The sequence below is a fragment of the Vicugna pacos genome, chromosome 16 (assembly GCF_048564905.1).
Source record: "Vicugna pacos chromosome 16, VicPac4, whole genome shotgun sequence".
NCBI lineage: Eukaryota > Metazoa > Chordata > Mammalia > Artiodactyla > Camelidae > Vicugna > Vicugna pacos.
Window position 1 is genome coordinate 19,336,429 of NC_133002.1, and position 19,030 is coordinate 19,355,458.

The 19,030-nt window shown below is 36.7% G+C and overlaps 1 protein-coding gene across 11 annotated transcripts in view; it reads right to left on the minus strand.

Moving 5' to 3' along the window:
• The window catches only part of STXBP4 (syntaxin binding protein 4), a 187,230-nt gene that overhangs the window by 64,496 nt on the left and 103,704 nt on the right, over positions 1–19,030 (minus strand). For all 11 annotated transcript variants that reach the window (XM_072938618.1, XM_072938613.1, XM_072938617.1 and 8 more), the window contains 4 exons: positions 14,830–15,006; positions 9,041–9,157; positions 8,489–8,538; positions 3,197–3,330 (listed from right to left, as the gene is read on the minus strand). In XM_072938618.1, the coding sequence (XP_072794719.1) occupies positions 3,197–3,330; positions 8,489–8,538; positions 9,041–9,157; positions 14,830–15,006 (478 nt within the window). The remainder of the gene's footprint in view (positions 1–3,196; positions 3,331–8,488; positions 8,539–9,040; positions 9,158–14,829; positions 15,007–19,030) is intronic.

A 19,030-nucleotide genomic window follows, 5' to 3' on the forward strand; every position in this document is an offset into this window, starting at 1 on the left:
GTGCTTTTGCAGATTTCTACCCTATTTTTATATTCCATTCGTCATTTCCAGGGGAAGGAAAGTAGATGCCTGTGTTTCCACTGCCAATTTACCAGGAAGTAAGTAAGTTCTTCTATTAAAGACCTCCTATTGGATATCTGACCAGGTATTGTTTTAATATACACTTTTTCTTAAATAGAACAGCCTCTTCCTGCTTTCATTACAGAATTTTGTTAGTCTAGAAGTCAATCAAACAAACATTACACTTCAGAACATGTAGTTATTTCAAATAAAGATCACACTAAAGCATGACAAGAATGACCATGTAAATACTGATGGAGATCAACATAAGCACATCCAGGGGTTCCGGTCCTGATCGAAAATGCCTATTTTGTCTATGTACTGTTTCACTGCAAGCAATGTGACAGAGCAGACCTAAGTCTCCTTATGGTTAGCAATAAACAACCGAAAGATAAGACACTGACTCAGACATTTAACCGCAGCTTCCTGTGATGATTACATTCTAACTCAAAATCGATACCAACCTTAAATGTTATATTTTAAGAAAAGCTCTCATCTATCACATTTGCAAATGTACCCAAGATGAATGAAGCTTTAGAAAATAATGACTGAATACCACAGAGAAAAAGTAGTAACGACTGAAATGAATTCCTTTAAACAGTAACAATGGGGTACCACCACTAGCAGCAGCAGCAGCCATGCTCATTTATGGAGACTCTTACACGGTCAGGCGCTCTGTTAGCTACTTTACATGCTCTCTCATTTAATCCTCCAGTCCTACCACTTCAGATATTATGACCTCTACCTTTTATATGAGGAAACAGGCCCAGGGGTTAATACTTTGCCTAGTGAAGATGGATGATCAGCTGGGGCACCTCTGAGGACCATCAGAGATTCTGAGGTGCACTGTTTCCATGGATTCAAAGTGCTGCTTGCCTCCAAGCTGCCTCTGTGATTCACATACTTCCCACTGGTGGAGGTATTCTTATGGGATGTGAATGGCCACGTTTCCAATGCTGTGGAAAGCACTGGTGTTCCCTGTGATTCTACATCGGGGTCCTTAGGTTGGGGCTCATCAGCACTCTGAAAACAGATGCAAAATGTGTGCAATTGCACATTTCTGGGAAGAGGGCTTTTGCTAGATTTCAGTGGAGTCCATGATCCAAAAATGGTTGAGAATTGTCCAGATATTACTTAGAGACTGGTTTTAAGCTATAAGACATAAGAAATCTTATCCTCATTTCTGACAAAATTTCATAGTATAATATGCTAGAGTGTACTTAAATTAAGAAGAAAGTAGAGGTCATTACTCAAGTAAAAATTTCAAATGGTAACTTGAAATAACCAGATAGCCACAGCAAAGGAAATGAGGTGGAGACTGTGGCTCAGTTGTCTACCTCATGATTGTAATTTTCTGCTCTTCACTGTGATGGGAAAAGCTACTGCTTAAAGAAAAAGAAAAATGGGCTAAGTTTATCTGAATTATCACACTTACAAAGATATATCATACAAAATTATCAAAGTTCTGAGAAATATGCAAACATTAGCAATTGTATTTCTAAATAAAAAGACAACATAGAAACTATTTGCTAGTTTTAAATAGCAGAATAGGTATTTACTAGATTACAAGATAACCTTGTATCAGATAAAAAGTGCAGATGTAACTTTTCACTTTTCTTCCAAATAAGTTCTGCTGAATTTCAAATATTTTCTTTGAATAATCATGTTTGACAAAAGTAAAGGTTGATGTTAGCAAAGTAAGTAAAATTAATGATCGCAGTGTCCACTGGGCTGTGTGTGCCGGTGTTTCCCTCCACTGTTCCCACACTGACTTAAAATGTCTGATACATAAAATTCCGAGCTTACACATAATACAGTTATCGTGATTATTTTCATCCCTCCTAAAAAACACACAGAATTTCTTTACATAAAGAGTTCTTACAGGATTTCTAAAATATAATTTGATATAAAAATGTAATAGGTTATACAAAATTACAGAAAAACACTCTTTGCAGAAATTGAGCAGATACTATTAGAGGCATGGTTTCCAGTCTTCCACAACATTGTTTTAAAGTTAAAAGTTATCTTGAAGCACCTTTGAATATTACTCTATTATCTAGCCAAGCTATTTACTTACCCAGGACTTCACTCAAAACTTATTATTTTGATACTTGATTAACACAGACTTTTATCTATATCTCTCTCTCTCTCTCTCTATATATATATATATTTGGTATCTGGTCCCCAGCATAGACAATATTAAGAGTGCAAACTAGAGGAATAGTGGAATGTTAGAAGCCAGCACAAAGACAAGCAGCAGACAGACTGACATCAAGGGAAGAGACAGAAAACAAACAAATAAAAGGGAGTCCAAACCCATGAAGGGGAAAAAAGTACCTAGAGACAGGAAGAGGAAAGGATGGAAATATCCAATTATTCAAGCTTTCCCCAAGGATTTCCCTGTCTGTTGGGATGTTGGAAGTAACCTAGAGCATCACACTGCTTCGCTCTCTAGCCCAATGCTTGCTGACTCTGGAGGCTTCCAGTGACAGATCATGCAGTTCTTTAAGAGAGGGGTTCTCTTGGCCCTTACTTAGGGGTCAGTGCCTGAGCCAGCAGCTCTGAAGAGCAGGGAACTGGTTCAGCTTTTCCATAGCCCTTTAATTAATTACCCTGCTGACTGCTCCAATGTCTGTTTCTAGTTTTCCGTGCTTGTGATCCTGGGGGAGGTTTCCATGGTTCTACTTAACTCACTGTTGCGGCAGTCTTGTCTTTCATCTTTACTGTGTTCTGGGGTCTTTTGCTCAGCTGGGCTGTACCTTTAATCTTTTTCCATCTGTTGTATATTATTTTAAAAACTCCTCAAAATTGATTCCCCCCTTCCAGTTTCCAGTGCTGTTGTGGATTTATTTTCATATTTATTCTTCCATTTCAAAGAGACTTTAGATGGAAGTAGAGGTAAAGAGATGTCTTAATCAGCTATCTTCTGCTGGAAGCCACTTTGAGCACTTTAAATAAAGCAAATATTCTCCTGCTACAAAGAGCTGTGTTAAGATTTTTATAGATAAGCAATCAATTTTACTGCAGGAAAACCAATACACTTAATAAGATTAAACTATCAAATTTGACATTTTCTTCTTTTGCTTTGTTAAATGAATCATTTTTGAAAGAGTGAAAAAAAATGCAGAAAACTTACAATCCATGTCGAGGATGGCACGGACAGATTTAACAAGTTCCTTAGACTCAAGGGCCAGTGTTGCTGGGATGTTCCGTGCATTCCTTCCCAGCGGTGTGAGGGACATCTGGGAAGCTAACATAGCTCTTCTTTCACTACAAGGGCAATAAAATAAAGCTGAACTTATTATACCATAAATAGCATCTACCTTTGCTAAATCTTAACTCTTACTAGCTATAAAATTGTACACAAAATTTTAATGCTGGAAACATTGTATTCTCATAGCCATAAAACTGAAATGATTCACACAAAACAATATTTGTTTTTAGTTCTTTCTTATATAATAAAGAGACATATTTAAAAAGTCAGGTTGACCTCATACACAAGGAGGAAGGAACAGAAGGACAGCACTCTCCTAAATCAGTTGTTGGCTAATTTTGTGAGTGCTTGTGTTATGCTAACATGAAGTGGCCTTTTATTTAGTTTTGTAAAAATTTAAAGTAAGCACTTAAACATAAATGTATTAAACAGACATTTACTATAACTTCTAGTAATGTTAAATATAAATTCCATATGTATATTTGCTCTTGAAATTATCTCTTAAACTCTTCCATTTTCTGTCCCTAAATCTAAAACAGCCTAGAGCATTTACATCATTTCTTAAAAGTGCAAACGTCACCTGAAATGAATGCATTCTGATATAATTAAAATGCAAAGTTTTACTGCAAAAACCCATGATGCTAAAACTTCTACTTGAAATGAGACAATGTTAAACCATCACAAAAACCATCATTACTTATAATCCACCTTTCCAAGATGATAGTATTAATTCACAAGGAGAAACTAGAGCATCAGTTCTCAAATTTAAAAACAGAGCATTTATTCTGTGTAGAATACCAAAGCCAATATCCACTACAGAAGATTCAGAATATTAAAAAGACTGAACCAAATTTTACTAGTGTTTAATTTTCCAAGATATGGAGAAAAGTTGCTTAATGCTGCTTTTCTTTAAAAAAATAAAGTACAGTTCATTTACAATATTTTGTTACTTTCAGGTGCAGAGCAAAGTGATTCAGTTATATATATTAATGTTACCTTTAAAACTTACCTTTGTTCCATGAACCTGAAAATGCAAACTGTGGCTTTTAAATCGTCATTTTTAATACCAAAACTTTTGCATTATTATCCAAGGTCACAATGACACCTTGGGTGGTGTGGTGGCAGCGGGGACATGCCTAAATCACACAAGAGGAATCTGAGTGCTGAGTATTTTTAACATCTTTACTGAAAACAATCATCATTCAAATTCACATAGTTATCTTACGTTATAAACAGCACAGATAACAGTAAAAAATGACAGATTCCTTCATTTGACGAAATAAAACATTACATTAAAATGAGTTTAAAAGTGTAAGATGATAGATATTCTTCTAAATTCAAGAATGCTATGTGGAAACCTAAAATATAATAAGAATACAATGACCCAAATTCATTTATTAAACTGCTGTTTTTATAGTAAAGGCTAGAGTTTTTTATGTTTCTGCAAGCACATGTTGCTAGAAGTACCTTGCTAGTGGCAGCCATTATAAGAGGAAAAAATTGCTTTGAAAATGTACAAACAGCAAGTCAGAATAGGAGTTCCGGTCAAGATGGTGGAGTGGTAGGACCACGAGCTTGCCTTTCCTTGCGACGACAATGAAACCACAACTGAATGCTAAACAACCATCATAAAAAGACTGGAACCTAGCAAAAAACATCTTCTGCAACTAGACACATAAAGAGGGAACCATAGCAGGACGGTAGGAGGGGTGTGCTCGCTATATAATTGGGACCATGCCCCCTCAGTGGGCAGCCCACAAGCTGAAGATTTGTTAAGTCGTAGAGGCCCTCACACAGGAGGGAGAGCTCTAAGCCCCACACCAGGCTCCCCAGCTCGCGTCCAGGCATTGGGAAGAGAAGGAGACCCCAGGACATCTGGTTTTGAACACCAGAGGGGCTTGGTTCTGGGAGCCTCACAGAATTGGGGGAAAACGAGACTCCATTCACTTAAGAAGTGTACACGGAAACTCTCATGCACCAGGTCCAAGGGCAGAGGCAGTGATTTCATAGGAACCTGGGCCAGACCTGCCTGCTGGACTTGGAGGGTCTCCTGGAGACATGGGGTATGGCAGTAGCTCACCCTGGGGGCATAAAAGCTGGTGGCGAGTGTTCATCTACATGAGCTTTCCTGGAGGCTGACATCTTGATTGGCTCATTAGCACCAAGACCTAGCCCCACCCAACAGCTTGTAGGGAGGCCTCAGGCCAAACAACACACAGGGTGGGAACACAGCCACACCCACCAGCAGACTTCCTAAGCCACAAAGGCCTCTAGACACAGCCCTGCCCACCTGGACCAGAGGTCCAGGACCAAGCTTCACCCAGCAGTGGACAGGCACCGGCTCCTCCTGCCAAGAAACCTGCACAAGCCTCTAGTCCAGCCTCATCCACCAGGGGCAGATACTAGAAATAAGAAAATAATAATCCCAAAGCCTGTGGAAGGAATCCACAAACACATAGAAAGATAGACGATATGAGGTGGCAAAGGAATATCTCCCAGGCCAAGGCACAAGATAAAATCCCAGAAGAAATAGGTGATGAGGAGATAGGTAATTTATCTGAGAAAGAGTTTAAAGTAACGATGGCCAAGATGTTCAGAGAATTCAAGAGGAGTATAGAGGCACAGAGTGAAGTTTTTAGCAAAGAGTCGGAAAATATAAAGAATACCCAAACAGAGTTGAAGAATAAAATCACTGAAATGAACAATACACTAGAAGGAACCAAGAATAGACTAAAAGAGGCAGAAGAACAGATCAGTGAGCTAGAAGACAGATTAGTGGAAATCACTACTTCAGAACAGAAAAAAGAAAAAAGAATAAAAAAGAATGAGGATAGTTTAAGAGAACTCTAGGACAACATGAAGCGCTCTAATATTTGCATTATAGGGGTCACAGAAAGAGAAGAGAGAGAGAAAGGAGCTGAGAAAATTTTTGGAGAGATAATAACCAAAAACTTCCTCAACTTGGGAAAGGAAACAGTCACCCAAGTCCTGGAAGCGCAGAGAGTACCACACAGAATCAACCCAAAGAGGAACACACAAAGGCACATAGTCATCAAATTGACAACAATTAAGGATAAGGAGAAAATATTAAAATTAGCAATAAATAACATACAAGGGAACTCCCATAACGTTATCAGCTGATTTCTCAGCAGAAGCTCTACAGGCATGAAGGGAGTGGCAACATATATTTAAAGTGATGCAAGGGGGAAACTTACAACCAAGAATACTGTGTCCAACAAGGCTCTCGTTCAGGCTTGATGGAGAAATCAAAAGCTTAACAGATAAACAAAAGCTAAAAGATTTTACCACCAAACCAGCTTTACAACAAATGTTAAAGGGCCTTCTAAAGTCATCAAACCATAAGAAAAGAGAACAAAAAGAAGAAAGAAAAAAAAAAAAAGAGAAAGACCTACAAAAGATTGCTTTGGCTGTCTGTGGTCTTTTGTGGTTCCTTATAAATTGTGGAATTGTTTGTTCTAGCTCTGTGAGGAATGTCACAAGTATTTTGATGGAGGTTGCATTGGATCTGTGGAATGCTTTGGGTAGTGTGGCCATTATGATAGTGTTGATTCTTCCAATCCAAGAGTGCAAGAAATCTTTCCATTTCTTTGTGTCATTTCGATTTTCAGAATATAGGTAACCTCCTTGGTTAAGTTTATTTCTATGTATTTCATTGTTTTTTATGCAATTGTAATGTCTCTGCCAGTTATGAAATTCTGGTTTTTGAAGTGAAAAAAAAAAGTGAATGAAGGGCCACAAATGGCAAAATATCCTTTTTTAGGGGTGAGTTGTATTCCATTACATATAAATATATATATATGCTTCATCTCCATTATCTATTCAACTCTTGATGTTCACTTAGGATGCTTCCATATCTTGGCCATTATAAATAATATTACTGTTAATAGCAGGGTTTATGTATCTTTTTGAGGTAATTCTTATTTTGTGGTTGGCTTTATTCCTTTGAATAACTATGTAAGTTTAGAAAGCTAAAGCTCTAAACTTCTTAGAAACAATGAACAGTACATATATGTAAATTAAAGAATACATGTGCAGTAAAAAAAAATCTATCAAGACATGGAAGAAACTTAAAAGACATATTATTAAATGAAAGAAGCCAGTCTGAAAAGGCTACAAACTGTACAATTCCAACCAAATGACATTCTGGAAAAGGCGAAGCTATAGAAACAATAAAAAGATCATGGTTTCCAGGGGTTTGGGGAGAGGGAGGGAGGGAGGAATGAATAGATGATACACAAGGGATTCTAGGGCAATGAAATTACTCTGTATGATACTATAGTGGTGGCTACAAATTATGCATTTGTCAAAGCTCATAGAATGCACAACATCAAGAATGAACCCTGATGTAAACTATGGACTTTGGTTGATAATAATGTGCCCATGTTAGTTCATCAATTGAACCAAATATGCCACACTGATGAGGGATGTTGAGGGTAGAGGAGTATACATTTGTGGGTGGGGAGGGCTATGTGCGAACTCTGTATTTTCTGCTCAATCCTGTTGTGAACCTGAAAACTGTTCTACAAGAATAAAGCATATTTAAAGAAAAGAAAAAAAAAGAAAGTATATAAACAGGAATCTTTCTTTCGTATGCATCTTTCATCATTTATCAAAATGATCATAAGGTTGCAGTTTGAAATAAATAAATCTTATTAGTATGTTTGTAGTTCCTAGCAAGAAACTTTAAATCGGAAACAAACTGCAAATAATAACAAATCAAATTTCCAAATTTATTTCTTTCTCTATATCTACTAAATGTTGAAAATGAAAGACATTGATTGCATGAGCATGTTTTGCAAAATTCTGTTTGCCATAATTCTGCTGGGTTGAGATTGACTTAGCTGGGAACCTATGACTAGTATATAGTAACTTTTATTCATATATAGGATGCTTAACGAACTTCAAGTTCAGTTCATCTTTACACAATTCTAAGATAAGGAAATTCTAATCTCAGTTTTAAAGTTTTATGTTATTGTGGATTGACTAAATACTTCCTGGAACTTCTTTTACAGAGATGGGGTCAAAAACAAATGTGTCCTTTTATTTATTTTCACAAGACATTACAGAATAGCATCGCAGTTGGAGTCATGTAGCATATTAAGACTATTTAAGAGATTTTAATGTTAGCCACAATTACTAGATGAAAATGAAATCAGTGGCCATACGCTGCAGAAAGTGCTTAAATTTTCTTACCTTAAATTTGACAGAGGAGAAGAATTATCAGAAAGTACTTCTTGAATAGCCTAGAGGCAAACAAGATAGTGAAGGCAATATGTAACTTTGATAGTTTTTCAAATGTTTTTTTTTTCTTAAATAATATTTATAACTCCTTCCCCCCAAATTGATTAAAAAGGTGTTTCTGTTACATAGGGAAAAAAAAATCAATTACATTAATGTGCAATTATACTCAGAAATATAATATAGAGATAAAATACTTATTTATAGGGTAAATATTTATCAACTAATGTTTACTTACTATCAAGAGTTTTAAGAAAGTGTGCATTAAAACATAGTACACACTTGGGATCGTATTATCCTATCTCAGTTATTTTTGTTAACAATCTGTATGATAGCTAGTCTTTCCATTATCTAAGCAATTTAAAATCCTGACTGGAGGTCAGCATAACTGTTTGAGCCCAGAGAATGTTACACAAACCACCAAACACCTCGACATTTCTCTATATTGTTCAGTCGTCCATACGATTCTTAAAAATGGACATAAAGTGATGGAACAAGAAAATTTACCTCTACAAAGTGAAGAAGCTTTTCAGTGGATGCCTCAAAAGTTTTCCGAGCCGTTTCCGATTTTCTCAACTGGCAGTCAAGTACTGTGATTCTCTTTCTTAGCTCCTGAACACTTTCCTGGTCAGACACATCAAAAGGAACATCCTGCAGATTCCTTCCAGTTTACATTAGTGGCTCCTATTATTACTAACTCTTATCCAACATTACCATATCATTTATACATCATTTATTTTCTCTCTTATTGTGCATATCTTCTGATTGAGGCGGGGTGGGCACTTAACTAATTACATATTTAAAAGTTAAACTGCACAGGGATGCTGCAAACGTTATGAAATAAGCTACATATGACTATTGATTCTTACAGTACGATACATTTTAATTCGTTTCTGGTGTTTTTTGACAACATGGTTTAGCAGATGCTGACAGAAACCCCTATTAGTGTGGCACAACCTAACGTGAGGAAGACAGGCGCGCATATTTCATGTAATACAACCCAGCGTGAAGCTGAGCTCCAGAGAAGTAAAGGAACTCCACAAGCAACAGTGATGCTGAGGGAACCACTGGAGTCAGAGTACATTGTAGCACAATTTGGTCTGAGGACATTTGCTGATCCCCGGGGGCCTACAGTCTGGGGTTTCATCAGGCACAGACGGTAAACAGGAGATCTTTAATGGGTGAATTAGAAAGAAACAAACCTCAAGGAGTAAACAAGGTTTTGATTTTGGCTCTGATGAATGGGTTAAAGAAAGTGTCCCCTGAAAACTTACTTGCCAACCACTAGCCCCAACTCATGCAGGCTTGAGGTCAGAACTTGTTACTCGTGTGGCTTATTCTTTCATAAGCTGCAATTTTAGTTTACATTGGTTCTCGGCTGGTAGAAGCAAACACAAAATTTCTGGGGGATTTCTAGGGGGATATTGTCTAAACTGAGATCTGACAGAATTCCTACCTTGAATGTGTCAAAAGGACATGACCACAGCAAATAAGCTGCGATGAATGAACGTCAGCTGAAGGAAGCAAGTGATAGGATCAGACCCACAGAGACAGCACATACCACAGTGATCAGATACAGAACATAAAGGCATGCTTAATATGTTTTACGAATTAAGTAAGACGTAAAAGCATAACAAAGGAACAAGAAACCATCAAAATAGATCTGAATGACATAAAAAAATCTTAAAAATAAAGATGTAGTCAATAATCAGAAACTCAGCTTATATGTTTATAGTCTAATTAGATACAGGTGAAAAGAGAATGGGTAATCTGGAAGGCAGAGGTAAAGACAGTCCTCATAGTGGAGCAGAAAAATAAAAATGAAAAATATGAAAAGAGGAGAAGAGATAAGGGGGAAATAGCCAGAAGAAGATGTAGCATACATCCAATCTGAATTACACAAGAGAGACCAGAAATAACAACAGAGAAATAAATAGCTCAGGATAACAGCTTAGGGTTTTTCAGAAATGGTGAAAGACACTGTTCCTTAGACCAGGAGGCTCATTCCATAAATCTCTAGCAATGTAACGAAAAATAGGTCAATACATGACTGATTATAGTCAACTTGCTGAACACCAAAGATAAAGTGATCTTAAAGCCATCTAAAAAGGAGCAACAGAGAGCAAACGAATGACAAACTGACATATGATATCACAACCGTGGAATAAAAACACTGAGAGAAATCCAGTGCCAATTTAACATTCTAAATGTAGCAAAAATATATTTCAAGAACAAGAGTTTAATAAACATGTTTCCAGACAAACAAAAATAGTATATTACCAATAGATCCTCATTATTTCTAAAAGATGTTCTTCAGAAAGAAAGAAAATAATTCTAGCAAGAAGGTCTGAAACACAAGACAGGACACTGAACAAAGAAAAATGGTAAACATGAAGGTCTATCTAAACAGAGTTTGACTGCACAAAATAAATTGTAGTAGAGTAATTTATAATGTTAAAAGTCAAGAAAGAACTAAAATACCGGCAAAAATAGAAATTAAATAGAAAGGGATGGCTGGGCCTATGTTCTAAAGTCCTCACAATATTTAGAAGAAGAGAAAGCTAGTGATTAGTTTTATAATTCAAGTTAAAATCGGATGTTAAATATTTTTAAGGTAATCATTAAAAATTAGAAACAGTGTATAACTTCTAAACCAGCAAAGGAAAATAAATGGAATGGGAGTGGGGTGACGCAGGAGAAATCTGATCCAATCCAAAAAAGAAAAAAAAAAAGGGACGCAAGAAATGACAACCAACCAGAAAACCTGGGACAAATAAAATGCACCAAATAAAAGGGTGGAAATGAAGCCAAGTGCACTAATGAATAAAAGAATGTAAACGGAAAGACCTTTCCAATTAAAGGTCAAAAATTTGTAAGATGGGGGAAGAAAATCCAATTATGTGTTGTTTACCACAGACACAATCAAAATATAATACACTGAAAAGCTGAAAGTAAAAGGGTGGGAAAAATACATAGGTGAACATCACATGAAAGCTGGTATAACTATTTTAATATCAATAAAAAAAAGGATTAAGGGGAAGAGAAGTCTGCCAGATTAAAGAGTCACAACATTTTCATAAAAGGATGATAACATAATTCCTAGCTTGTATGCAGCTGAAAATATTATTTCAAAATATATAAAGAAAATTAAAAAAAAAAGACCACAAGGGAGATTTTAACCTATTCCCTGACAAAGAAATTACTGTAACTAGAGAAGAACTGAAGCCCTGATCTACTGGGCTATAGAAAACAATATATCAAATGATTCTTTTCACCGTGAACAACAGTAAACACTGGCCATACAGCAAGTCATGAACCAACCATCATCAAATTTTCGAGCTGTCATCCTATAGACTATCTTCTCTGGCCACATGCAGTTAACCTTTCTGTTCCTCAGTGGTGTTTATGAAGTAAGACTCAGTCATAAATATGTAAATTCTTCCCAAATTAATCTATATATTTAATGCATTTTCAGTAAAAATTCCAATCATATTTTTCTTTTGATGGAATTTATAAGACGAGTCTAAAATACATATAAAAGATCAAAGGGTTATGTAGCCAACATACTTTTAAAGAAAAAGAATTAGACAGAGTGATCAGATCAAGATTTATAGTAACAGATAAAGTAATCAACACAGTATGTTATTTGCATAGGAATATACAAATTGACCAATGAAAGAGAATAGAGAACCCTCAAAAAGATCCATACATGTGAATTCTTGATATATGACAGAGCTGATTTTGTAGATCAATTAGGAAAAAAGAGGTTTTTGAATAAATGGTGCTGGGATAGTTGGTCATTCCCTTCACTTCGAACCAAAAAAAGGAAAAAAAAAAGGAAAAAAGAAAAGAATCTCCATCTCAAACAATAATATAAAACCATAGAGAAGGATCAAAAGTTTTAAACTTTTAGAAGAATACAGAAAAATAATCTTCATATCTTTGGGAATGGAAGGACTTCTAAAAAAGCACATGAATGAAAATATTGGTAAGTTTAAGCACATGAATATTAATAACAACTGTTCATTTCACCACAGGATGAAAAGGCAAGCAATAAATTCAGAAGATTTTTTATAACATAGAATGTAATAGAGGATTAGAAACCAGAACATACAAATGATCACTACACATGAATACAAAAAAAAAAAAAAGACAAATTACCTAATAGAAAAATGGTTAAAAGATATGAAGAAGCATTTCACATAGAAGCACAAATGCCTAATAAATGCATAAATATTAGCTCATAAGTATTATCTGGGGTGAGGGGCAAAGCCATGGTTTATAGAGTTTGGGGGTATAAATAGCCCCATGATGGCTGATTTCAAGCAACCAACCTGATGTCTTTGAAAATGGAGTTAAGAAGGAATGTGCACAACCAGCTCTCCTGAGCTAGTGCCAGCTGGCCCCGGCACATAAGTAGCTCAAAATTATTAGTAACTAGAGAAATTAAAATTAAACCACAGAGACACACTTATCACACCTAACAGATTGATAAAAAACTAAAAGTAGAAGACAACACAGTGTCAGCAATATTTTGGAGTAAAAGGTAATTCTCATTCACTACTGGTGGGAGTAAAAATCAGTTCAAACACTTTCAGACACAGTTAGGCATTGCCTAATTGCAGTTAGTAAAGTTGATCATACAATTATCATTCAACCTAGCAACTCCACTCTAAGATATGAACTCACGAGAACTAAATTATCAATAAAATGGTTAACACTAAACCCAGGAAAAGTGGTTTACCTCTGAAGGCAAGGGAGGGGGATGCAACTGGAGAGGGATATTGTGGTCTTAAAGGTACTGGAAATGTTTTATTCTTAAGCTGGAGGTGAATACAAAAAAAATAAAAAAGGTAAATAAGTAAATACAGAGATAATATAAGGGAAAACTTATATCTGTGGTCAATGTCTCTTCAAGCAATCCCAAACAATTAAAAAAAAGTTCCTTCTCTTTCTCCACTGGTGTTGGGTTTGGAAAATGTTGAGATGCCCATGTCTAACATCTCTTCTTTGGGGGGAAGAAAGAAGATTATTTTCAGAGACAGGTTAATGGCTTAGCTTAGGATTTTATTAAGAGGAATGGCATGAGACCTCAGTATGCTAAAAAAGAGGAGAACTGAATTAATTACATTACGACACAACTTAGGACAGAAATGTTTCTCAGTTAGGGGCTGGAAGAGAAAACTGCAAGTAACTTATGCTTAAAAAAAAAGAATAAATCCACGTGAACTCCTTGAACGCCATATTATTCAAAAATCAAGTATTTTTAAAGACTATTGATTATCCCTTTGAAAGTAAATATAGTTATTATTAAAAAGTACTTAAAATATTTTGATAATTCCTCAAATATTTTTAGAACCAGGTTAAAGCTATGGACATGCAATAAGCACATATCTCTGATTTCAGAACACTGGGTCAAGGAATATGTAATATTCCTAAGTATTTCTGCTTTCTCAAGTAATATGTCTTTCCGTCTAAAACTGGATCCATTTCCACTTGGTATATTTAAAGTATTTTAACTCTTTTGCACTTAAATAAATATGCATAAACTATCCAAATTTGCTTTACTCTCTTGAATGACTGGATTAGAGACATAAACAACTATTACAGTTATAAATGAACTCCAAAAGGTTATGAAACATCACTTCAATTTATTTAGTTTTCTACCTTACTTCAGTGAAGTAAAAATGTATATATCTCTTACTGTTCCTGAAGACTGGTCCATAAATATAGTATAGATTATGTTAAAAAAACACATAATTAAAAAATTCACATGGAAAACAGTTCACATTGTCTTCTGAAAAGCATTCAGTATCTTGCTATTAAAATTGGAGCCTGCTAAATTCAAACTCAGCTTCATTCTATTAATTATCTTGGGCCTTGGGCAAAAAATTATTTAACTTTCACACTTCCTTGAATGCTCTAATCAAAGAGCAAAACCCATCTCTAGACTCTCCTCCTCTCATGCCCACAAGACAAATGAGCAGGTTTAGGAAAAAAGGAGAAAACCAATGTAATCAATTAAATGTTAAACAGTTCCAGGACTCAATGCATGAGCCGTTGACCAATGACCCAAATAAATTTGGGACACACACTTTTCCATCCCAAAGCTATCTGCATAAAGGGAGGCTCATAACCTCCACATCACCCGCATCACGACACACCATCCTATCGCTGAATAATAGAAGACAAACGCTGACCTAGTTTAGAAGTGCAGATGAAAAGAAAATGAAAACAGGATACATGACAACGGCAAGGAAACCATGGTAACTAGCAGACAGAACTGTTTTGCTTACTTTATTTTGGTCAGAATAATCAGCAAGCTGAGCCTTTAGCTCTGTAATCTCAGTCTCCAGCAGACGGATCACTTCTTCATAGTCCATTTCCATTCCGTGCGCCTGTCTCTGTGCAGCTTCGGCGAGATGAATCCGACTGCGCAGGGCTCTTGTTTCTTCGACTACAGCTTTGGCTTCCTAAAGATTTCAAAATTAATACTATTGGAAAAAGTAACACCTAAAAATAGTGCAGTGGTTTAAACAAAGTATCCTTCTCCTCCTGGAAGTCAGAATTCCAAAAATCAATCAATATACGTATGTTTCTCACATCTCAATTTGAAAACTAATATTCATGTTCCTTAATAATCTATAGGAGCTCCCCGATCTTTCTTTTCTGTTTTTGATTTCTCAGGTAATTTTCAGTATGGAACCTCCAACATTACACACCTAGCATAGCATTTTGAAAATAGGAGAAGTAGAAGAGAAATGAAAAGTGGAAAATAAAAGAATAAGAATTGGTTCAAAAGACCAGAAGAATAGCCTTCCACAAAAGTCAAGTAGGTGACAGGGCTCATGTTCTAGGAAGGTTCTTGCAGCTTCAGGAGATACTGCTAAGAGATTTACAGCATTGAGGACTTCTCCATGGTCCAAGCCCCAGGAGTCAAAGTTTACTTCGAGACGTCAGTCTAACTGCTACTTCTCCATTTTGGTTTAAGCCAAAAGGTAAAATTCATCACCAAAATATATAGCTATTTGTATAGGATGCAATGCTCACAAGACACTTGTTAAACACATGTTACTTCTCAGGTAATTTATACATGTTTTCCCATTTAAACTTTATAACAACACTGAGAGAAAGGCATTGTTATAAGCCATTTTATACATAATCAAGCAGAGGCACAGAGAGGTTACATAACCTATCCAAGGACGTGTACTAGTGCTGGGATTAAAACCCAGCTCTACCCGACTCCAACCTTATTGTCCATTTCACCATTTTACTTTGCTGCTAGATGACAAATGAAAACAAAACAAAACTGCATCCTAGCTACATTCTCCACCTTAGGAAGGGGATGGGGTGGCCAAAATCACTTGCTCTCTCAAAAATGTGCCTTAGTGCTGGTCAATAAGAGTCCCCCAGGACACCAACATTATTTAAAATGGTGGTTATTATACTGTAAACCACTTCTTTTTCTTTACTTGATGCAGAAATCTCTTTTCTCTGCAATGGAACTTTCTGCTCCAATTGCCATGGCTAACATTCAACTACAGCTATTTTAATTTTCTCGGAACTATTATAGGACACTTGCTTTTGTTGGAGCCTAAGGGAGGGTTAGGAATATGAACATATTTTTAAGAGTCAATTTTTCATCCATACATTCAATAACTATTAAGTATTTATTATGTGTCAGGGTCTCTTTCAAGTACTGAGTATAGAACACCTAACAAAACAGACAAAAAAGTCCTTTTGTCCCCCCCCCCCCGAGTTTACAATCTAGTTTGGGAAGACAGATAGTAAATTAGGGACTGTCAATGAAGATCTCATTGAGAAAATGTTTAATCAGAGGAGGTATTTTCTGGGCAAAGGGGGCTGAGGGAACAGTTTGTGCAAAGGCCCTGAGGCAGTACCTTGTGTCTTCAGAGAATAGCAAGGAAGCCAGGGTGGCAGAAGTAGAGAGCAGTAGGGGACAAAAAGAAGGACATGAGGGCAAAGTGGTCACGGGACTTTGGGCAGGGATCACGTTGTAGTGGCGGGGCAGACCTTAAGAGGCTTTGTAGGCCATTGTAAGAACTTTGATTTTACTCAGGGTGAGATGGGAAGTGACTGGAGAGTCTGAGAAGAGAAGTGATACGATCTGACTTCAATTTTAAGTGGATTACTTTTGCTGCTGTGTTGACAGTAGACAACTCATCACAGGGATGGATAAGCGTGGGACAGGGAGAAGAAGAAGGGGACAGGCAAAAAGGGATTTGGCTTGGACAAGAGTGACGGTGGTGGAAATGGTGTGAAGTGGTTAGATTCTAAATGTAGTTTGAAGGGAGAACAAACAGGAGAGTTCATCTTCAGGAATAACTTTACTTAGCACCTACTGCATCCAGACAAGCATGCTATGTGATTAAAAAATACAAAGGGGAAAAAGCAAAAAATCGTTTCCCTTTTCTGGTTCAGCTTGGAACATTCAATATGACTTAGATAAGTGGAGGAAGAGGGCAGGACACGTTCCACAAAACAGACAATGTGGGCAAACGAAGAGGGACAAGAAGGAATCTGAATGTGGTGCATCTGAGAGATGACAACTGATCACTTTTGACTGGAGTAGATGCTTCCAATAGGGGAGCAATGGGTAAAAAAAGATTGGAGAGAGGGAGGGAAAGGGCTGGGCTCTGTTAGAAATCATGTAACAGGCAAAGGTGCTTGGATCTGGGGAAGTTTTGAAGCCCGAGCAGAAACTGATGAAGACACAGTGCTTTAGAAAGCTAAATTCAGCAGGAGGTGCAGGATGGAGAGATGTGGCCAACCAACTGCCTGCTATACCCTTGATTCAAGTAACTTTATTTCCTTATTTTTTTTAAAGTAATAATAAAAGGTATCTTTAGAAAGAAATACCTAAGGAAATAAAGGACATCTACTTAGCTACCCCATCAGCCAGTCCAGCCCAGGTGATCAAGGGTCACCAGTGTCACCGCTGACTGACCTGACATTAGACTGTTGCTGTGCATAGAGGAGGTAATGGGTTAGGATATGTGGACGCGGCTCTAAATGTTCCACGTGGATCAACTTAGATAATCCACCCCAAGCTGTGTGAGGTATGTCTATTAGTATCCTTTTTAACAGAGAGGCAACTGAAAGGTTAAGTAACTTGCTCAGAATCACAAAGCTAGTAAGTGGCTGAGCTAGGATTTGAATCCAGGCAGTCAAACTACAAAGTTCATGGTCTTGGCTACCAACTACAGAAAATGTTAAAAAAAAAAAAAAAAAACACTTGTAGGTGAGCTTCTCATCAGTGCCCAGCCCCGTGTGAGCTTAGAATGTGGCCATTACAATATATTCAAACACCGCTGAGCCTGTTACACTGTTCCCCATTTTCCATTCAATCAAGCTTGGAAAAAAAAAAAAAACTGCCACTGAAGAGAAAGAGGAGGGGCAGAGAATTCTTCATAGCTGCAATGAAGAATAACTAATTCGATGATTTGTCTCCTTCACACTCACTCCATGCAGCTTTTATTCCTCTATAAAAACAGCACTTTTATTTTTGTTCAAAGAATGCTAGTTAATTAAATGAAGAGTCTGGATGGAATTTATATAGCAATTATAGTGCACTGATGGTAATACGGTGTGAAATGCAGTTGGGTGGTAAAAAGATGCAGAGGTTTTGATGCTGAATAAATTCATGCTATTTCTTTTGTAAATGTATAACTGTCAGGTTGGTAAATGTGACCCCTTAGCAAAGTTCTAGCCCAATTCCCACTGAATGGCTGTTTAAAAGATAAGTGCGTTGAAATGACGACTCTTAGAGGAAGCAGTAAAGAAAAGAGAGCAGCAGTGTGCCGTTCTTAGCAATACAGGATCACATAAATCCATTTTTTTCTTTTCCTCCTGGGCTGTCTTCTAATAACTGCAAAGCCTCCTGTGTCAGGAACAATTGAGTCAGAATTTCCCCGGTACCTCACCACAAGCCTGAAATCCCATCAGGGTAAGTGTGGCAGCCAGTTTACTGATTTACTTTGTATTAGGTAGAGATTAATTCAGTTTAGAAAATAAATGAGAAACTAAGAGGTAATATTAAATCAGAAAAATCAACATAAGCGTTATGCTTTTTAATACTAAGCTATATGAGCAAATGTACTTGAAGAGAATCCTGAGTCATGACCTAACTTTTTTTTAGTGATACTGAGGAAGCGCCTTCCACTCACACTGTCCCACTGCAAAATGAGGATTTTCCACCTCACGATTTCACAATGAGTCTTCAGGGAAGAGCAGAACAAATTCTTCTTTGAAAGTGTAATTCAAACTAATGAACATCTTTGTAGGCTACAAATACTTTGAATTTAGCTATGTGATTGTGCTGAGACAAAGGGCAGTACAAACTCAAACAGCATAAGCTTGGACAAAAGACAATATGCTGTTTTTCCAAGTACAGCACATCCCCCCCTTAAGACACTAACATGACACAGAATAAAAAACATGGGCATTAGACGAGATACATGGATATAAGGTTAGAAT